The following is a 19,425-nucleotide window of genomic DNA, read 5'->3' as shown; positions in this document are numbered from 1 at the left end:
AAGTTTCCAAGTTCACCAGAGGTGTTTTTACACCATTACCAATTCTCTCTTTGACATGACTCCTGCTGGGACAGGAATATTTGGCAGCAGCATCGTACCTTGACTGAAGGTCTGCCATCCTGTGGCATCTCCTGCAACACCCTGGTAAACAATCCAAGAAGCCAGCAGTGCACAGAACTCTTCCCATTTTCCCCCACTTAAAGATGGCTTTACTGCAGTTTTGAGCCATTAGACTTCCACACACAACTGCTGGCTAAAATGAGGAGACCTTCACTTTCTATTTCCTGGTCTCCAAAGAAATACTAAGTGAAGATCAAATTATTTCTTCACTTGCTGTTTAACACATCGAAACTCTCTAAAACTCATATTCTTTGGCACATTATCTTCATGATAGGTCATGGTAACAAACGTGCTTGACCTGACAGTTTTCACACTGTGCGTTGGACCCTTCACACCACTGGGCAGTGTCCTCACTAATTACTTATTTCATTCAACTTATTTCGTCTGAAATCTTGTGCTGTTTTTCCTGAGCTCACCAAGTGTTTCATCATTTCAGCTCTCAAATTACATTTCTTCCTTTATTTTCAAAAACCCTCACAATATCTCAGTTGTGAAACAAAAACCATCTTGCTTAATTGCTATTCTCAAGTTAATTTAGGTAAGGACAGCATCCAAGAAGTTCCAGTGCATCCAGAATCCACAGAAGCAGATGCCTGGTGTAAGAAATACATAACAGCATCAATAATCACTGATCATTACATATTTATAAACTTATGGGGTTTTGAGCTGTAACATTACCTGGCATTGCAAGAACTACTCAAGACAGTATTTCTTATGGCATTCCACTCACCAGTTTCTCCCTGTGCCAGAAATAAATTGGTACCAATAAAAACAGCCTGTACTGGGTAGTAAAGTACATAAGCCTTGCAGTGCACCACTCACACCTCAACTTACCTTTGGGGGGGGCCAGGTGGGGGGGATGTGAAGGCTTTACCTGTACTTTGACCTGTAACTGAAACACTGCGATCAGACTGAGGTGCCCCACCCTAGGGAGCTTTAGGTGAGCAAGGCACGATGCAGTTACCTACCATATCTTGTTAGGCTCAAAAACACAACTTTCACACTACCGTGAAGGGATTAAAGCCTACTGAGGTGAGCTGCAGGAGAAATAGCAGCTCTTTCAAACTGATGAAAAGGGCTTATGCTTCTCCTTAACTGAAACCCAAAGCTAACAGAACAAAATCAGAAAAGCGGGTGTAAGTATAAGGCAAATAGAATCCCTGATGCATGTCTATGCAAATAAATAAGTAATTTCAAGAGTGCTAGCAAATACAACTACAAACAGGATAGTGCATGTGTGCAAAGCAAAGGCAGCTCACTTTCAAATTTAAAGAAATTTTTAAGAGTAAACTCATACAAACAGCTATGAAATGCTTGTTTTGATGTATGCAGACCTTTAACTGGCTACAAAAATTTGCCAACTGACTGTCACATATTTTTTGGAAAGACAGCTTGATTTAGCTAAATTCTGATCACTTCTGTCCCTTGTCATCAGAGGTGCCAAAAGCCAGAAGAACGGGATTCTAATCTTTCAGTACATGTAATTATTCAGAATTTTGGTAAAGCTTTTTAAAAAGGAACTTTATTTTTGACAAACAGTGCTATATTGCCCTTTCAGAACATGCTACATTTTAAAACATCTCAGTCACAGGAAGACTCCAGACTGTGTTTGCTGTTATAAATGTCTGCAACCACTATTAATCTTGAATCATCTACCAACCAGAGACTAGAAAAACATCCTTTAAAAGGAATGCTTATGTCCTTAAAAATTCCTGATATTCAAATGCTATAAAAATAACATTCTTCCTAAGGATCATGCAACATAAAACTTGTACTACTAGAATGTACTACTCAACAATGCCAAAATGACACTAACAAATCACACTGAGGGAAAACACAGGTTTTACAGTATTCTCCTACAGGAAGATAATTCATTCTCACTAAGTGACTAGATTTGAAGTCTACAGACAAATAATAATGGTAATACTGGGTTACAATACTGCCTTTGTTCTACATATGCAAAGCTACCAATAACTAACTTCCATGCTGTACTTCATGGGAATCTCACATGCAACAGACACCCTTCTTCTCCCACACAGACCACCTACACACCAACAATGTACTTTGCCCCCTGCCCAAGACCCAAATCTCTTTCAAACACATGGCAGACTAATGAACATAACTGACACACGGTTATTCTATCTGGAGCCTATCTGTTCCCTTGATAATCAGCCATAAATTATTTAATTCAGCTCCCAGTCTCCAACATCAGCTATTTTTAGGACCACATGCCTGGGCTCTGCAACACATCTACCCCTCCATAAGAGGAGAAGCCATTGGAGATTTTCAGAGGTATTTTCAGATCCCACCTAGAGGTGCCTGTCATTGTCATGCTGCTACACATGCACCACCAACAGGTAAAATACCAAGCCCTGCTGTTCCCCTATCAAGCAACTCATCAGCACTGGTGTGTACCAGTACAATCCCACAACCAAGACAGAGCACAGAGAAGGAAACATAGATCCACTTTTAACTACAAAGGATTTATCTGTGATAGAATATATGAATTTTCTAAAACTGCTTGTTAATAACATTTTTAATGTTGGTTAAGTATGGAAATGTAGATTTTTGCAGTTGGATTTCAGGTGACAGTATTTCCTCCAAGACCCTGCATAGTTTTTATCACCAATCCTTTACAATAAAAACACTTGCTTGCCACATCTGGATGTCCACCAAGGTGCATGTCTGATTTCTAATGTTAAATGAAACAATTTTCAATTAAATAAAATCCAGACTCAGAAGTGTGTATTTTTACATAAAAAACAGTGTTGTACTTCAAGTCAGAATGCAATGTGAATAAATATTCCCAAATTAACTATAATCTAGCTTGCTCAAGTCCTGACAAAAGAGCCAGGAACAAGAGTGCACAAACCCTATCAGAGCCTTTGGGCAGGTGTTAGCCAAGCCCTGCTCCCACAGTTTTGCTGCTTGTATCCATTGAATCAAGCTCAGGCCACATCCCACACATTCCATTAATGTGAATGACACTACACACAAAAATACTAAACATTCCGTTGGAATTCTCCCGAGCTTAAACCCAAATTACAAATGCTCAGCAACAGCTGAAGGAGACCAGCATCAAAAGAGCTTGTATTTCTAAATAGTGTAAATGCATACATTTTCATTTACACATCCAACCGAAGTGAAGAGGTCAGTTCCTTCCAGCACTGAGGGTACCCATTAGTGGAAAGGGAGAGGACATGTGACTTGAACAGTTACACCCAAGTGAGTGAGAGAAGATAAGTGCAAACAAGAGGTAAATTTAAAATAACCAACAAACAACACACAGTTTACTCCAGCAATGCTGAGAAACTGTAAATCTCTCCAAGTGCTCTGTTATACTTAAAATTAAACTTGTTAAATAGAGCATAAACTAGAAAATATGTACTTCAAGTTTCCCCAGTTAGCTGTAGATCCAAAGAAGAAAGTTATGAGAAATAATCACAAGACAGCACCATGTTTTGACAGTCTACTATCTGCACAGGAAATTTTAATTTGAAAAGGCAAGGTAAAAACACTCCTCAGCTAAAGAAAATAGAGTAAATATATTAAGACAGTTCAAACCGAAATGTCTGAACTATTTCATAAATTTGTACTAAAGTCTCCAAGTCTAAACAAAAGGATATAAAAATGCACAATCAGGATTTCTAAACAGCAGAAACAGTAATATTACCACATACTTGCAGCACATTAAGGAGAAAAGAACCTGACCTTTTATGGTGTTAAGTTCAATTTAATCCAGAATTCCAAACACTGAAAACAAGAAGCTTTCAAAAATGACAAAGTCATTTAAAAATTACAATTTCCACTTTTAAGATTGCTGTCCAACTTGAAAGCACTGAGTCCACAAGGAATAAAAATATGCATTTTTTAACCAAAGTTAACATTGCAAAAATGCACAGTTTTAACACCTGCACAAGTACAAAACACCTGGTGTCAGCTACCTTAAGAAATGCATCAACATTAAGTATGAAAAACCTGAACCTGTAGCAGCAGAAGGTTCTTGAGTTCTGACAGGAACAGAGGAAGACTCAGTGTCCTCAGCTTTTTCTTCCTGCAAACTGGCATGTGTACTGAGTGCTGTGCTATGCAATGTGTTTCCAGGTGATCTTTCTTCACCAAAACTTTGGTCAGATTCAACAGGAATTTCTAACTGGACTAGAATGAGAAAAAAATTTCCCCTGAGTAAAATGCATACAAAAGCATACTTCAGAACATTTTGGGGGGGGGGGGAAGAGGGGGAATCCTCATCACATTATAAAATACCCATCCATGCTATGACTGCTTGGTCACACAAAATTTTTGCGACACAACTAACTTGTAGTACCCCTCTGAACTTACAGGCTGCTTAGAAACACACAAGCTAACTGTTTCTAGCCCAGAATAGGATGGATCTCGTACCACTACAAGAGCTCCCTCAAAAGGGAAAGGCAGTGAAGCACAGGGCAGAAAAGGGAGTGTTATCTTAACCTTGCTTAAGCATAAAAGCAGCCCATTTGATGCTTTTAGTGTTCAACAATAGGATTAATCTGTAAGAACTGTAAGAGTTCAGTACTAGGGCTGTTACTTCTACAATCTGAAAGCGTTAAAACTTTGAAATTACCTCATTTTCACAATCAGAACCTGCATTCCCTACAAAAGAAAACTAACCAATCAAAAAAAACTATTTCCTTGGAAAGTTTTAGCCTATGAAGCTCTCCTTTGCTGGAAAAGCTCCCATCACCCGAGGGAAATGCTGAGGTTACTGACAGAAAGGGAATCAAAAGCCAAAAGCAATCAGAGCAGCAGATCAATAGAAACTTACCATGAGTTTTCTCTGCCCTGCTGATGCAAACAGGTTTTAATGGCAGATATGGAGCCTGCAGGTTAAGCAACTGAAAATATAGAGTTTGCAACAACTACATGACCACCTCGTCACAAAAATCTGAGGTACACTGTGAAGGCACTTACCCTTCTCAGATTCATTTTGGTTAGGTACTGCATCTTTCCAAGTCTGAATTTCCGTGGAAGTTGTGACAAGATCTGTATTTAAAATCTCATGGCTAATACTGGATGAGAGTCTTGAAGATCGCCTCCTGATCTGGTCTCTCTCAGCATTATCTGAAGAGCTCTTAAGTTTTTCCTGAGCTGGAACAGTTGTATTTAATGGTACCATGCAGTTACAGGAGTACAAACAGATCACAAGCAAACTTTCAAGTTCTTCCCTCCCCACGACTCCCTTCAAAGTGTGTTTTTTAAGGATTAAGGCTAACACCAAAAGCTAAAAAGCCTGGAAAATTAGGCCTCTGTAAAAGCTACAATAAGCTACAAATAAGCATAAAAATACAGCAAAAGCTCTCAAGTTTTTTTCTTCTAGTAACAGATATGAAGCATGAATACAGATCAGTATCTTACTAGTTTCTTACTGAGAAAAAAAAATTCCACTGAGTAAATGCACACAGAAGCATACTGCAGAGCAGTGGGGGTGTGTTCATCACCTTATAGTGTAGCTGGTCTAAACAAACTGTTCCATGGACGTAAATAATACCAGGAGTTAGATGAGACAATTCAGACACATCAAAAGCCATGACTGAGCTGGATAACCTACACTTACTGAAGTTTAAGACTGTGGTATTAAGGAAAGAGTTTTCTTTAGATCTTCATCTCCTTGGCCATGACACTATTACAGAGAATATAATCTTCCTTCCTCATCAACACACTCAAGCTCTTCAGCCTCCACACAAAGCACACAATGATAAAGTAGAAGCTATTCAACTGCAGTGGCATGAATATTTACATAGTATTATTAAAGTGCTCTTGCTTTAATCCTTCATCTAGTAACTGAAGAGTTTCTACAACTTCTAAGGCTTCTATAGCCTTCTGTATATTGGAGACAATATAATCACTGCCACCCATACACCTATGAACTTTTGCATCAAGGTTCACAACTTATTCCTCCTTTATCCAAAACCAACTTCCAAGATTTAGGGGGGGAATTCCAGCATGATGATGCCACATATGAATGGCAAATTTATGAAAAACAGGTGCTGCATTTCAGTCATTGCATCTATCACATTTCGAGATTAATACCAGAGCTGTTTTATCCCTCCCCCACCCATTAAGCCTGAAGAACTTTTATATTTACACACACACACACACATACACACAGTGTGAGAGCTGAATATCAAAAAACTCACACAATGTTTTTTCAATTCTGGGACGCTTCAATGGAACATCACATCCTTTAGGTATTTTCCGACGTCTTAACTCCAAAGTTATGGGCTGCAGTGTCTGAGAACTTGGCTCTACATATTTACATAACAGAAGAAAAATTGATTGAATACAAAGCTGTGAAACACTTTAACACAAATTCCCAAGCCTCACAATCTAAAACACAGCACTTGCATATATACAGCTTCATATGGCCTTCTAAAACCCATATAGTAGTATTTAACCCTGCGACAGGTATGCTTTATATTACGTGATGGTTACTTGCCTAAATCCAATCTCTGACCAAACCACCAAGGCTCCAAATTTCAGCATGTTCCTGACTGTCCTGAACGAAGATGAACTTAAAAGTTTTTTAAGAGTTTCTAGAGATTTAGGCTGTGAAAGAGCAAGACACTGCTTATTCCTTTAAGTAAGTTTAAAAGTGTTCTGGTACATGCCTAAACATTTAAGCTTGGCTACATACCCGTGGGAGGTGTTATTGGTGGTCTGCCACGCTTTCGCTTAGTTTCTTTCGCATTTTCCTGTGGACTCTTTACCTTGTCATTCTCAGGCTTCTTCTCAACTTGTGTATCTACTGAATATTCCATATCATTCTCTGATATATTCTCTTTATCTTCTTTTCCATTCTTAGATATATTCTTTTCTGAGATCTTGCCTTTTTCCGAGATGACTACAAATTTTCCCTCTTTATCGGGTTGTTTAACTCGTTTCTCAGTCTTTAATGTCTTTTCATCTTCGTCTTTCTTTGCATTACCTGTTGCTTTCCTCTGCTCTTTAAACTTCTGGTTTTCAGGAGATGATGGAATTTCATTACCTCTTTCCTTAGGCTTAGCATCACCCACAATATTCTAGAATAAAGAGAATGACAGGAAAATCAACTCACTCTAGTCTAAAAGCCACCCCTCCCCTTTGTATTTAGCAGACCTGCATCTTTGTCCAGTTTTTCAAGTGATAGAAGTACACACTCTATTGCAACCCACAGATTAAAACTTAGAGGCACCTGAACTGGTGAAGGACCAGTGCAATGTGAACAGGACAGGGCAAGAAAACCATTCTTCACCACACAATGGCAGAAGACATTTGCTGTTCCTTTGCTCCCAGAAGTAGGCTGGGGCCCTACTAGCTTGTGCAGTACTACATAAAACCTACTTGGGACACTGCAGAAACAGTGGGAGTTAGGAGCAGAGAAAACAGCAGACAGGTCAATCACTTGGATGTGCAAACTCTCTTCCTTTCACAGAAGAGTCTCATTCAAAACCGACACACAGTTTGCTTGCACTAATCATTGCTGCTACTATTGCTAAGGGTACTCCATGTCCTCCCCCTTTTGTGATCAGGCTTTACACCACTGGGAAGAGGCAGGGAGGATGGTACATGCTGATTATGTTTTTTTCCCCTTCCAGTGATCCTGCTACAGGCTGTCCTAGATGAACAGAAATCTTCTACCTTTGCACACAGATTAATAATTTATATTGGTCATGTATCAACACTGCTTTTAGTTGAACTAACTTCTCTCTTCCTGTAGCCTAACTGAAGCACTAAAGAGCAACCATGCTCTTCCCAGACACAATTCTATAGGGCCCAACAATCTTGAACTTTGACCCAGGATCAGAGGACCGGAAAGACTAAATACCTCAACACCTTCTTGGGGAAATGAAGTGGAACACGTGATTCAAGCCATATGAAATTCTGAGAATCCACTTAAGACTGACTATTTCCTCGTACTGCACTACATCTTGCCTTATCCCACTCCAGCATTCCTGTCTATCTGTGGCTTACATGAAGTGATACCTTTTAAGGTATTTTCAGACTGTAACCTTAAGAAATAATACTGCTGCATTAAAATGGTGAACATGCAATCTGTTCCAGCCTCTATAATATTATTTCAACTATACTTGGTACAGATGTGATTTTAAAAAATGTCACTGTTTAAAAGCGTGAAATGAAATTTCTGTATATTCCATGAAAACAGACAGGTAAATGGGAAGGAAGTCTTTCACACGTCTGAGCATTCCTTTTTCCAGACATCCTAGAAGCTTGTATTCTGTAAATTCCTTACAGGAGAAGCTTCAGGGGAGCAGCAACTCAAACAACAGGGAAAAACAAACAAACAAAACAAAAAACCCACCCAAACAAACAAATGAACACCTACCACCTCAAAAAACAACCTTCAGGCAACTACATTTCAACACCTCCCATGCTTACAAAACCATCTGATTTGAATCAAATACGTGGTACTGGAACACTCCTAAGCCATCCTAGTCAAAATATTCTCAAGAAACTGAATCATGAATACAGTATGTCTGAATTACCTCTTGGTGTTCCTGAACTCTTAAAAGTTGTGTGTCCTTGCAAAGGCACATTGTTACAGTTACAGGTCATTAGAATTTTACCACCACTGTTCAACATAGCCAGTTACATACTCTACACAGGGACAGATTAATACTGTAAAAAACCTGCTTATGTTGCTCCCTTCAGGAATTGTATGGTTGGGAGCACTTTTTTTTTTCCTCAACAAGTACTAAGATTTGAGCCATGTCTGCCTTCATGACTACACTCTTTCCTCTTGAAGAACAGGCACAAAGACACCTCCTCTCCATTTCCAACATGCTGCTACATTACTGCTGTACCTGTTTTTTCTGATTCTTGAGCACTCTGGTAGCTCAAGTTTGGTTTTTTTTTTTCAAACTTTACTTCTGGTTGTATAAGTAGAGCTCACTAGGAAATTCTCACTTTATGCTTTTTTATGCTAAAGGACAGAAAAAATGTTCTAGCATAATTAAAGAGATTCTCTTGGGCTGAGAGAAATCTTCGACAAAGGATAAAAGGAGAAAACAGAAAGAACCAACTAAAAACCCCTTTTCATCTCCTTTCAGAACTTTCCAAAGCTATGCAGTATCATGAAACTTCCTAAAAGAGAGACAAAATATTTTTGTTTACTTATGCAGAGTATTTCTTCAGATTGTTCAACTCCATTTATTTAACGCTAAATATCATAAAAACATTTCTCATGGAAATGAAGATTCTGCAGTAGTTCACTTGTGAGTATTAGTCAACTTTCCACCATACACAACAATAACCATTTAAAAGCTATCAAGGGCACTTTTGGCAAACGTGAAACAGTGTTCCAATCCAGCCTGGCAGATACAGAAATCTGGAGGACTGCCATACCTCTCCACAACAGCGACAAATATAAATTGTACCAATGACATTCATTACTGGAATCTGTGTTTAAGACTTGTACTGGGGGGACAGATTCAATTTCTTTGCTCAAACTTAAAGTTTCAGAAAACTAAAGGCAGAGAGTATGACCAAAAACCCCACATACTACAGTTACCACACAGAAATGCGTGACAAGAGATCAGACTTAAAACCCTGTCTGTAATGAAAATTATTCTGAAGCATTTATTTCAGAAGTTTTAACCAAGTTACTCAAGACCAGAACTTGATCAGCCTTTCCTACATGCCTGTATATGAAAATCAAAGTACAGAGCAGCACTTCTTCCTCCTCACCATCAGCAGGAGAATTTCATTTTTTAAAATGTAATGGCTCACTACTACTTTCTATCATGAGGTGAAGGTTGAACCCACTGTGCTGAGCAAGTGAAGGGTTGGTAAAACAGCCAAACCACACAAAAGAAACAAGAATAGTTTAAAAAAGCTGACCTTCTCAAAGCTGTGAGGTGAAATACTAATAGCCATGCTCCTTAAGTGCCTCACAAATATTAAGCAGTTACTTTGGAAAAGAACAGTTTCTGTCCACTCCATAGCTGTCACTCCTTTATTTTTAAATATATATGTGTGTATAAATGTATACATATTAATATATATATATATATATATATTTAAAGTAATTGCAAACAGGTAAAACAATCACAGTGTGATTCAAAACCTTACCAATAACTTTAGTATGTACATTCTGAATTTTCCAATGACTTTTAGAAATCTGTTTTACTTATATACCTATTACTTCTTTAGTTCAAAAGGTGCATTTAAAGAACCTGAGAGCTTTGCAAATCACAGCACAAAGATTCACATTTCATTTTAAGAGATTCCCATTAATGAAAGAGAAATGAAGTCCCCTTTTCCCTTTCCTGAGATATTCATCACCCTTTTTCATTTTAAGGGACCTTATTTCAGACATAGTGTATTTTATCAGTAAAGATTTTTCATTAATTTCACATTATATAATTCACCAAATCCAGCCACCTGAACTGCTCATTTAAGAATACACTAGCTGCACAAGCACCATACTTACCTGATCTTTGGAAAAAGCTTTGACATGAATGTTTTTGACTGTCTGAACTACACCATCATAAAATTTCACAGTGTAGGTACCTAAAATATGAAAACAAAGTGTAAGAGTTCAAAGATCAGCAGGTATTTAACACAGCACCAGCTAATAGCTCCAACACTCCAGCTGCACAATCAGCCCTAGATGAAAGCTGCTTTACCTGTGTTGTCAGAATCCTCAACACAGAGCTCTTATCACAGGCCAGGGAGACACGGCAAAGTGATCCAAAACAATTCTGGTCAAAATAAAGGTGCGTGTCTCATCTTAGAATTGCTCCCCAGATGCACCTTACTCACAAAACCCCAAAATATTTTTGGTGGATAATTGCAATATATAATCACACAGTTCTTTTCTCCTTGATCTTACAACACAGACAATCTAAAGCAAGCCCAGAACTAAAACGAATCATTCACAGTTCCCCCTCCCATTCTGATTTTTAAGGGGATTTTGCAGCTCTGACAACAGGTTTTATTGCAGTTTATAGGCAATAAAAACAAATTTAAGAAACAACTTTTCTCACATATATACTTAAAGCAAGTACTGACTGGATAGCCCAGCAGAAAGCTTTTTTCTCGTAAACAAGGTAAGAGGTTAAAAAAGTTAATGACAGACTAAAACACATCTAAAACACAAAATTGCATTTTCAAAGCTGTTTTCCATCTGCTGTAGTATCTTCTCCCCCAAATGAGTTTCCAGCACAATTAGAAATACATAACTACTAAGTGTGACAAAACCAGGAATCCTTACCATCTTTGTTAACAGAAGTAACTTTGGCTGGATAGAAGCGACAGTCAGACCAACATGCCAATACCCGATCATTGATATGAAATCCCTACAAAACAGTAGTTAAAAGTGTCTTTATCTGAGAATTACTGAAACATACAACTTTATTAAAACATTTCAATTACTAGTTTTCCAATGTTTAGAGGAAATCAAAATTTACACAGAAGGTAACACAGCAACAGTGAAGCATTTTAAAGGTCATCATTCATACAAACGGACACTAAACCATTACAAATATTCTCAAATTTCCACTTACTGCACAACCTTCTTCCTCATGCAATCCTTCTTTTCTTAACTGTATTTTCTCTAGGGGGCGCAAATAAGGACTGTCCCAACAAAACCATTCATCATATCTATGGTTCCAGCGCTTGAAATGGATAAGTACTTTGCCCTCTTCATAATCAATTTCTTCAATGTGTGCTGGATACCTAGTCAAAGGTAGATTTGAAATATTTTAATTATGAGTAAGGTAAGTTGTCTCAGACACTTTATACAAATTAACCTCAGTTTAGCTCCTCCAATCGTTTTAATTTGATGTACCACTTCTATAAACAATAAAGATGCTACATAATGACAGAGCTAAGTACATAAGAAAACCCAAAACTGAACACAAAATGCAAACATTAGCTGCAGCAAGAGAAGACAACTAAGGAGTTCTTACTCTGGGTGTGGAAAAAAAATTTAACTACAGATTCAGAAGTCAGAAAGATCTTCCCTACATCTAGACATATCACATTTTACAAAATCAATAGCTTCAGTTCACTCTTATCAAGACTAACACTTGGGTGCCAATACACTCACTTCTCTAAGATACCCATCACCAGGCATCATAAACCAATATAACACCAAAATTCCTGCAGGCACTAAACGTAAGTTAAGTTTTAGAATCTCAAAGTTAAATTTCATCTGCAAAATCCTGGGATTTTTAAATATAAACTTCTTAGTACATTAGTAGTAGGGGAATCTGAGATGAGTCAAATTCAAATGTTTCTGATCAGGAAGACCTTGCAAACTCTGTATTTCTTTAAATTGCATTGGTAATTTGTAACTTCAGTACAGATTTCAGAATCACATCTATTTCACTATTGCAACTGAAGGAAACATTCCAAGTACAAAGCTTTCCCTTCCACAATAGCAACATCAGGAGAAAATTTCCATTTGTTGGTGTTTTCAGTATTCTGGAAGAAAGACAAGGCCTCAGTGAATTCTTGAACAAAGGGCTGAAGACAAAACTCAAATCCACAAGTATTCTTTATCTGGTAAACCACACTTGAAAGATAGAACAAGCAGTAGAAAGAAGTGGCATGTCAAAAAGATCAAGCATGATACCAACAGTAAAGCCTAGACATGTATGAATTAAGACACAAATGCAACCCAGGCTACTGTTCTACAACCCTATACAAAGAGAAAGCAAATCTACGTACAACTGAAATCCTCCAGCAGATCTAAGTCATGTCCAGTCATGACTTCACAAAGAGCTATGAATAGGCCACACTAGAGACTTACATTGCAACTACAGACTAAGGATACTTGCTGCTACACATGTCAAGCTTTGCCATTAGTTCATCCCCATGTATTACCAAAATGCATGCAGCAAAGGCTGTGGAGAACAGGAATTCCAATGGGAGACATTTATGGCAGGGACATCTGTAACTGGCTACCAACTTCTTGTAAAAAAAAAAAACTTTCTTCCTGTTACAGTCAATATACTTTGTATTTATGTAACTCAAGTACTATCCTCCACAAGCTCTTGAGGGGGCAGTAGTTACAGTCACAACCTAAACATTATTTTTGGATATCACTAAGTACAGATAATGACAAAAATCAGCCTCCCATTCTCTACAATCTGAGAGCAGCAAAACCAGATAAGAAATCCCATATCCTCTCAACAAAAGAGCAGCCAGAAGGGTGCTCTTGCCATTGCCATTAGGAATGCAGTATGCCTAGGACTCGTTTAGACTTTTCAATGATGAAGAGGAAGCTAATAAAAAGGGCAGAGTGCTGACTCAGTACGAAGCTAATAATCCTGTCCAAACAGACAGCCACCTCTAGGAAGCACAGTCCACTTTCTACCACTGAGATGAGACAAGCCCAAGTTACAAGAGCCAGCTAATTCAACGATGCAAGACTGCTCTCTGCTTCACATCCAGCAAAAGAAGGAACTTTCTCCACCACAAGTGTCATCCCAGAATCATAGATCAGTACCATCTGCACCTATCCCACTTCACTAATGGGAGTTAAGATCATTAAGAAAAGAGTATCTGACAATGAAACCAAATTTCAGTCTACCTGAGTGTGGCTGAGCTAGAGCTTTCAGTTCTTGGAGAACACGCTGCAAAGTCTCAACATCTTCTCTTTCTGAAGCAATAAACTAGTTAACATACACTCAGCGCTCTTGACTGAAGCAGTAAACCTGTTACAAGCTCTGCTAGACCTACCCAGGAACTCTGACAGACCTTGACACCAGGACACTACTTTCCTTTCAGATGAGAGCACTGGCAGCCACTAAACAAAACAGAAAGGGTCACAGAAAGGTTCATAGGTTCTCAACAGCCCTGAGCACTACGGACTGACAGGCCAAGCTTCCTTCCTCCCACACCTTTTATAGAACTGAGGAAGCGCACTACATCAGGAGGCACAAGTGCTCACAGACCTATAAAGAGTAACAGAACATTACCCATACACTTCCTCCAAAGAACATACATAGGGGAGGGGTAACTTCAAAGAACTTCAGACTTGTTTGTTAAAAAAAAATACTATGAGAGGATACACTAAGTGAAAGGCCAATAGCTGAAGCCTAGATAAGGCCCCAGAGAACAACTAAGATATGTCCAGGGTGGCCCAACACATCCTCCCCCAAACCACAACTGGAAGTATTCAGCTGACTCAATGGATATTCAAGACAGCTAAACGGATCCTGGGTAAGAAAACCCCAAATGGTACTGATTTAAGTATTTATCTGAAACACTGTGAAATTGGAGACAACATCTTGCAACATACAGGAGGGGCAAAACTATCCTCTTCTGGGAAGAGGTAAATATCTGGAAATTCCCTGGACTAGGTCTGTTTCCCTTCTCTTTTCCTACATACCAAACTCCCTTGGAACTAGGAAGGGACAAGCTTAGTGCAGTCAAAGCAATGCAGAGAGGAAAGGAAGCATTCAGGAGAACCAGCACCATGAACGACAACAGTTACAATGGTTCATCTTTTTAGTACTTAGAGACCAATTCCTGACAGCATGAACAAACTGAACTCATGGGACTGACAATCTGAATCTTAACAGGGTAGCACCATACTCAATATTACTCAAGAGCTCTAACCATAATCAAAAGCCCCTTCACATCCATTTTACTCAGACAATACACAGAAAAACTTGGATATATCATTATATCAAAGTAACAAAAGGTAACATCATTTGCCTATTGCAGGCACCCAGTGCAGTCATCCTCTTTTCAGTAAGAGAGGCTGTAGCTAGACACCACTCAATCACTTTAAATGATTCAATGCAAAAGGTTTCAAAAAGTCAATTCAGCTGCAACAGTGTGCCCATGTCCATGGCTACAGCATCCCCAGACTGCCCTACTGCAGCAGTCTCTCTCCATCCTCTGAACTCCAGCACTATGAGACCTCTCAGCATCCACAGAGGCTCTCTCCCTATAGCAACCTGAGGCCAACAGACAAATCTTTCATGACAGTTTTGATGCATCAATCCAAGCCCTAAGAACCTAAAGTGAAACACCAAAAGTTCTCACTGTGCTCCCTGGAGTTCAAAGTAGAGGACGTGACAGACAACTGCACTAGGAATTGCAGTGCACTGCCAATATGCTATGATTCCTAATACAACAAAGCAACCTCTGGAATGCGCAGTAAAGATGCAAAATTCACTTTGCACTTTGAGAAGGAGCAGGCTCCACACTGACTACTCTGCTGGCATAAAGTGTTTTTTCTTCATTAGGGTTGACAACACATCCAAACACCCTGGAAGTCCTTAACTAGCAATTTGGAGCACAAGCCATTGACATGAAAGAGAGGTATATGGCACTCTGACATGAAATATTTTCCAAAGCATCACTGCCAATAGACTGGTAATAGTGGGCGATGAATTGACTGATGTATTTGGTACTGAGAACAGAAATCAAAGCCAGCACTTTAACTAAACAGGAAACTTGTGACTATGTTTTAGCACCAATACAGCAACAAAAGTACACACAAGAAAAGTCTGGACCTCCAAAGGGAAGAGCAAGTGTCAGCAAACAGAAAATCTTGTGCCCCTAGAAGAGTGCACAGTAACCACATCACAGAGTGGTCCTGGGGCAGATGCACAGGGGCAGATGTAAGCAGCAGAGAAAAAAACCAGTCTGCTGACCTCTATAAATCCACACCCACTGACAATTTTGCTAAGCCCCCAGCTCTTAAAAATTTTGATTGAGAAACCCTAAAAATGCAAATGTACACAATCCAGAGTTCAAAGCTTAGCAAGGAAACAAAAGATTTCAGAACTGGAGAGTTCATAACTAAGTTGTGAGACCGGAGTTGCAAAGCATTGTGTGTAGGACTGGTAATTTAAGATCAAGTGTTTCCAAAAAAACCAAAGAACATGGAACAAATAGCACACCCAAAATTCAAATTTAAGCCAAGGGATATGCAGCAAGTAAAGCAGGTTGTTGAATTCCCCCACACAAAGTTTTCCCGTGCAAGAGTTACGTACACTCAAACACTGTAGTTGAGCAAACATCAGAAGGATAAGAGTCATGGACACAAGTTATTAGCCTTACTGAAACAGCAGCTACACCAAACTGCATCTTTAAAAAGCCTACATTACTGACAGGCTAAGAGATCTTATTTTTGTAAGCCTAACTGATTTTTTTTGCTGTACTAACAAAACTCAAGAATATAAAAAATGGAGGTAGGTTCAGATCTTTGCTTACCTACACAAGTCTTGGATACACAGCTAAGCCAAATTAATGTGTGAATAGGATTTAATGTTCATATTTTACGTTCTTTATGGAAAGAGCTATGTTTTCTCATTTTCACAACTCCAATGCCCTTGTACTGGAGAGAACATGCTCCGCATGCAACCAAGACCTTTTGGAATAAATCCCCTGTGTCTAAGGCAGTGCACCATCCTCCTGAGATGCCCAAATAGTTTTCAATACTGACTTTGCACACTTCACCTGTTGGGCAGGTTCCAGAGCTTTAAGTACAATCATATCTAACCCACAGAGACCTCGTAATAAAAATCAGCTACAGATGACTTCTGGAAAGAGAAGTTATCTAAACGAGCTAACAAAACCAAATTAATTCCCGTATTTAAGAAGGCTTTGGCAATTTTCATTTTATCTCTCATTCACTGAGAATTATTAAATGCTAAGTTTTGAGCTGACTACCTGAAATGTATAGAGTCAGAAAATTCAAAGTTAGCCTAAGTAATTTGTAGGCTCTTTTTCATCATCCTAATGCAGTGGTTCATGAAGAAAAATGTTCTTCCTCACAGCTGAGAGCTGCAAGACAGGCACCAGACCAGACTTGTTAGCATGGAACATGTTTCTCCACACAATTCTTTAATTCTAAAGCTGACCACCATCATATGAGCACAGGCCTAACAAACTCAATCAGATTTTAGAGCCTATGAATTCACAACAGCACCAGGAAAGGAAGCAGCAAGGATATTCTGTACTGCAAAGAATTTATTCTTCCGTAATATCTGCTCTGCAATATTAAGTATAGCACAGAACTTAAAGGGTGAATTCAGGAGAATGAGAGCCTGAAGTCCAACTAGATTTAGGAACAGTCCTATTCCCAGACACAACAACAATACACTTCTGGAGGGCCAGCACAACATACCAGCATCTATTGCCCATCTCAATCACTGGTATATAAACTTCTATAAATTAACTACTTTCCTACAAACCAATGACTATGACTCTAAATATTGAACCAATACAAAATGTTATAGATAGTAAAGACTTAAAATTAATATAAGATGAATGGTTTTAAAAATATACCAGTTTTTTAATCTGTCACGGGCTTCCAACTGGGCTCCCACCTCAAAGTTGATCCCTCTTCTATTCGGAGGATGTTTTGTCATTTTGTAATATCAACACTGCTGATTTTATTCCCCTGAAAAATGCAATTAAATATCAATCACTAATCAAGACATACACAAAATAAGCTTATGCACTATAATTCCCAGAAGCCAGATGTTAAGGAACTGTGTAATTTTGGTTTGCAGAAAGTAAGGGGGCAATTATCTTTTAAACAAGGGTTCCCAAGTGACAGTCTGCAGAAGGATTCCAAAAGTATGTTCAAAATGGCAGCTACTGGACCATGAAAGAGTGAAGCTCAGCCTCTGTCCATTGGTCTAAGTTCCAGGTCAATTAAGAACCACACAACCCAGGGTTTATTCACAAATGAGACGGAAGTTTCGTAATATTTTCTGTCCCCCTCTCCATTTTGATGAAAACAAGGAATCCAATAAACAGGAAGTGGGCAAAACAAACACAATGACAATCTTTCAGCAGCTACCACATTAGTGAAACTCTGGAACACTATGTCACCTCATCACTAGAAGTTCAATAAAGTTCAAAGACATTAGAAATACGTCGTTTTTTAAACCAAATTTTAGAAGACTCTCTATACTCCTTGCATATTTGCATTGTTTTTGTCCAACTTCTCCACTGCTTTAACCAGAATATAAAAAAAGTCCTCATTAATATTTGTTTCCAACAGATAATATAAAAGTTTAAGAAATCTTGCTCTAGTAGTTTATCTCAAGGTACATATAGTGTAAAAGTCTGATCAACAGCTATTTTTCCTGATTTTTGTCAGTTGTTTCCAGTAATTTTAAGATACAAATTATGATCCATTCCTGTAGTCTTCAAGTGCACAAGATCCAAAAACACAATTAAGTCTTACTCAATATCACTGTCCTTAGAGTAAGGTTGTATCTTGAACATTCAACTAGAGGTGGACAAAATTGATTTGAGTTAAAATAAAAAACCTAGTCTTACACTACATGAAGAAGGAGACACGCACAGCAATAAGCACTAGTATTTTTGTTCACATAAGGCATAAATAGCAATGGTGTCAACTAAGCTGCATCTACAAAAATATTAACATCCTGAAGAAGTCCTCTAATTTCAAGTGTGGTTCAGAAATCAAAGATCCTTAGGAATATCGTTTACGACAGGGAAAAGCTACTCCTTCACCACACTTTTAGGCCAGGCCATTTGCCAAGGGCTGACCACAGAGACAGCCCAACCGTTCCATTCAATCACCACACTGCAAAAACACTTCTCTACCAAAAGTTCATCTGCTGCCTTCCTCTAAAACAGTGCTTTTAGACTGATCCTCACCTTTATTAAAGCATCCTGCAAGGGTATAGGGGGAAAAATACTATTGCCTGTAAGTCTGATTCACAGCAAAAGACAAAGTATTCTAGCCACCTAGGAACTGAAAAAAATTAATTTCCTAGAGTAATATCTGATATCGGACTGAGCTCTCACAGTATCACACTGGATCTGAATCAGCCCAGTCTTCTAATGGTTGGGGCAGGAGTCCATTACTTTTAATTGGGAAAGGAAATTAAGAAAAACTTAAGATGGATGGGGTTTTACAGTTTATGTTGCATCAGAAGGTAGAATTTGATAAAAAGAAAAAAGGCAGCAAGTGCAAAGCTATACTTTAAGACGTTTATCCACTGACACCTCAAATAGCCACTATTTTCTTTGCAGATTTACATTATTAAAATATCCCTTTCTCACTCTAGCAAGGGAATTTCATGCCTCCAAACACTGAGCAGACATACATTTTGCTTAACACTTGAAGAAATGATATCTGCAAGGTGATTCTTTCCCTAGTACGCTTATTTTTCCTCTTCTCTAAGGAGGGACGTGCAAAGCCAACCCAGAGGCACTCTCAGTGCACTATTTCAGCTTCCCACAGTGGTTCTCCTCAGTAAGAGCTGCCATCTGGATGAAAGGGATTCAATCTCAGCTCACCTCCATGGGGCTGGAGAG

At 38.6% G+C, this 19,425-nt stretch overlaps 1 protein-coding gene across 11 annotated transcripts in view; it reads right to left on the bottom strand.

Annotated features, from left to right (window-relative positions):
* The window catches only part of PHF20 (PHD finger protein 20), a 71,684-nt gene that overhangs the window by 39,307 nt on the left and 12,952 nt on the right, over positions 1–19,425 (bottom strand). For all 11 annotated transcript variants that reach the window (XM_066561826.1, XM_066561824.1, XM_066561832.1 and 8 more), the window contains 8 exons: positions 17,413–17,527; positions 11,664–11,835; positions 11,372–11,456; positions 10,589–10,668; positions 6,794–7,178; positions 6,297–6,404; positions 5,071–5,247; positions 4,105–4,278 (listed from right to left, as the gene is read on the bottom strand). In XM_066561826.1, coding sequence (XP_066417923.1) covers positions 4,105–4,278; positions 5,071–5,247; positions 6,297–6,404; positions 6,794–7,178; positions 10,589–10,668; positions 11,372–11,456; positions 11,664–11,835; positions 17,413–17,495 — 1,264 coding nt within the window. In that variant the 5' untranslated portion in view covers positions 17,496–17,527. The remainder of the gene's footprint in view (positions 1–4,104; positions 4,279–5,070; positions 5,248–6,296; positions 6,405–6,793; positions 7,179–10,588; positions 10,669–11,371; positions 11,457–11,663; positions 11,836–17,412; positions 17,528–19,425) is intronic.

The sequence above is a fragment of the Molothrus aeneus genome, chromosome 17, assembly GCF_037042795.1.
Source record: "Molothrus aeneus isolate 106 chromosome 17, BPBGC_Maene_1.0, whole genome shotgun sequence".
NCBI lineage: Eukaryota > Metazoa > Chordata > Aves > Passeriformes > Icteridae > Molothrus > Molothrus aeneus.
This window is presented reverse-complemented; position numbering and strand designations above follow the sequence as displayed.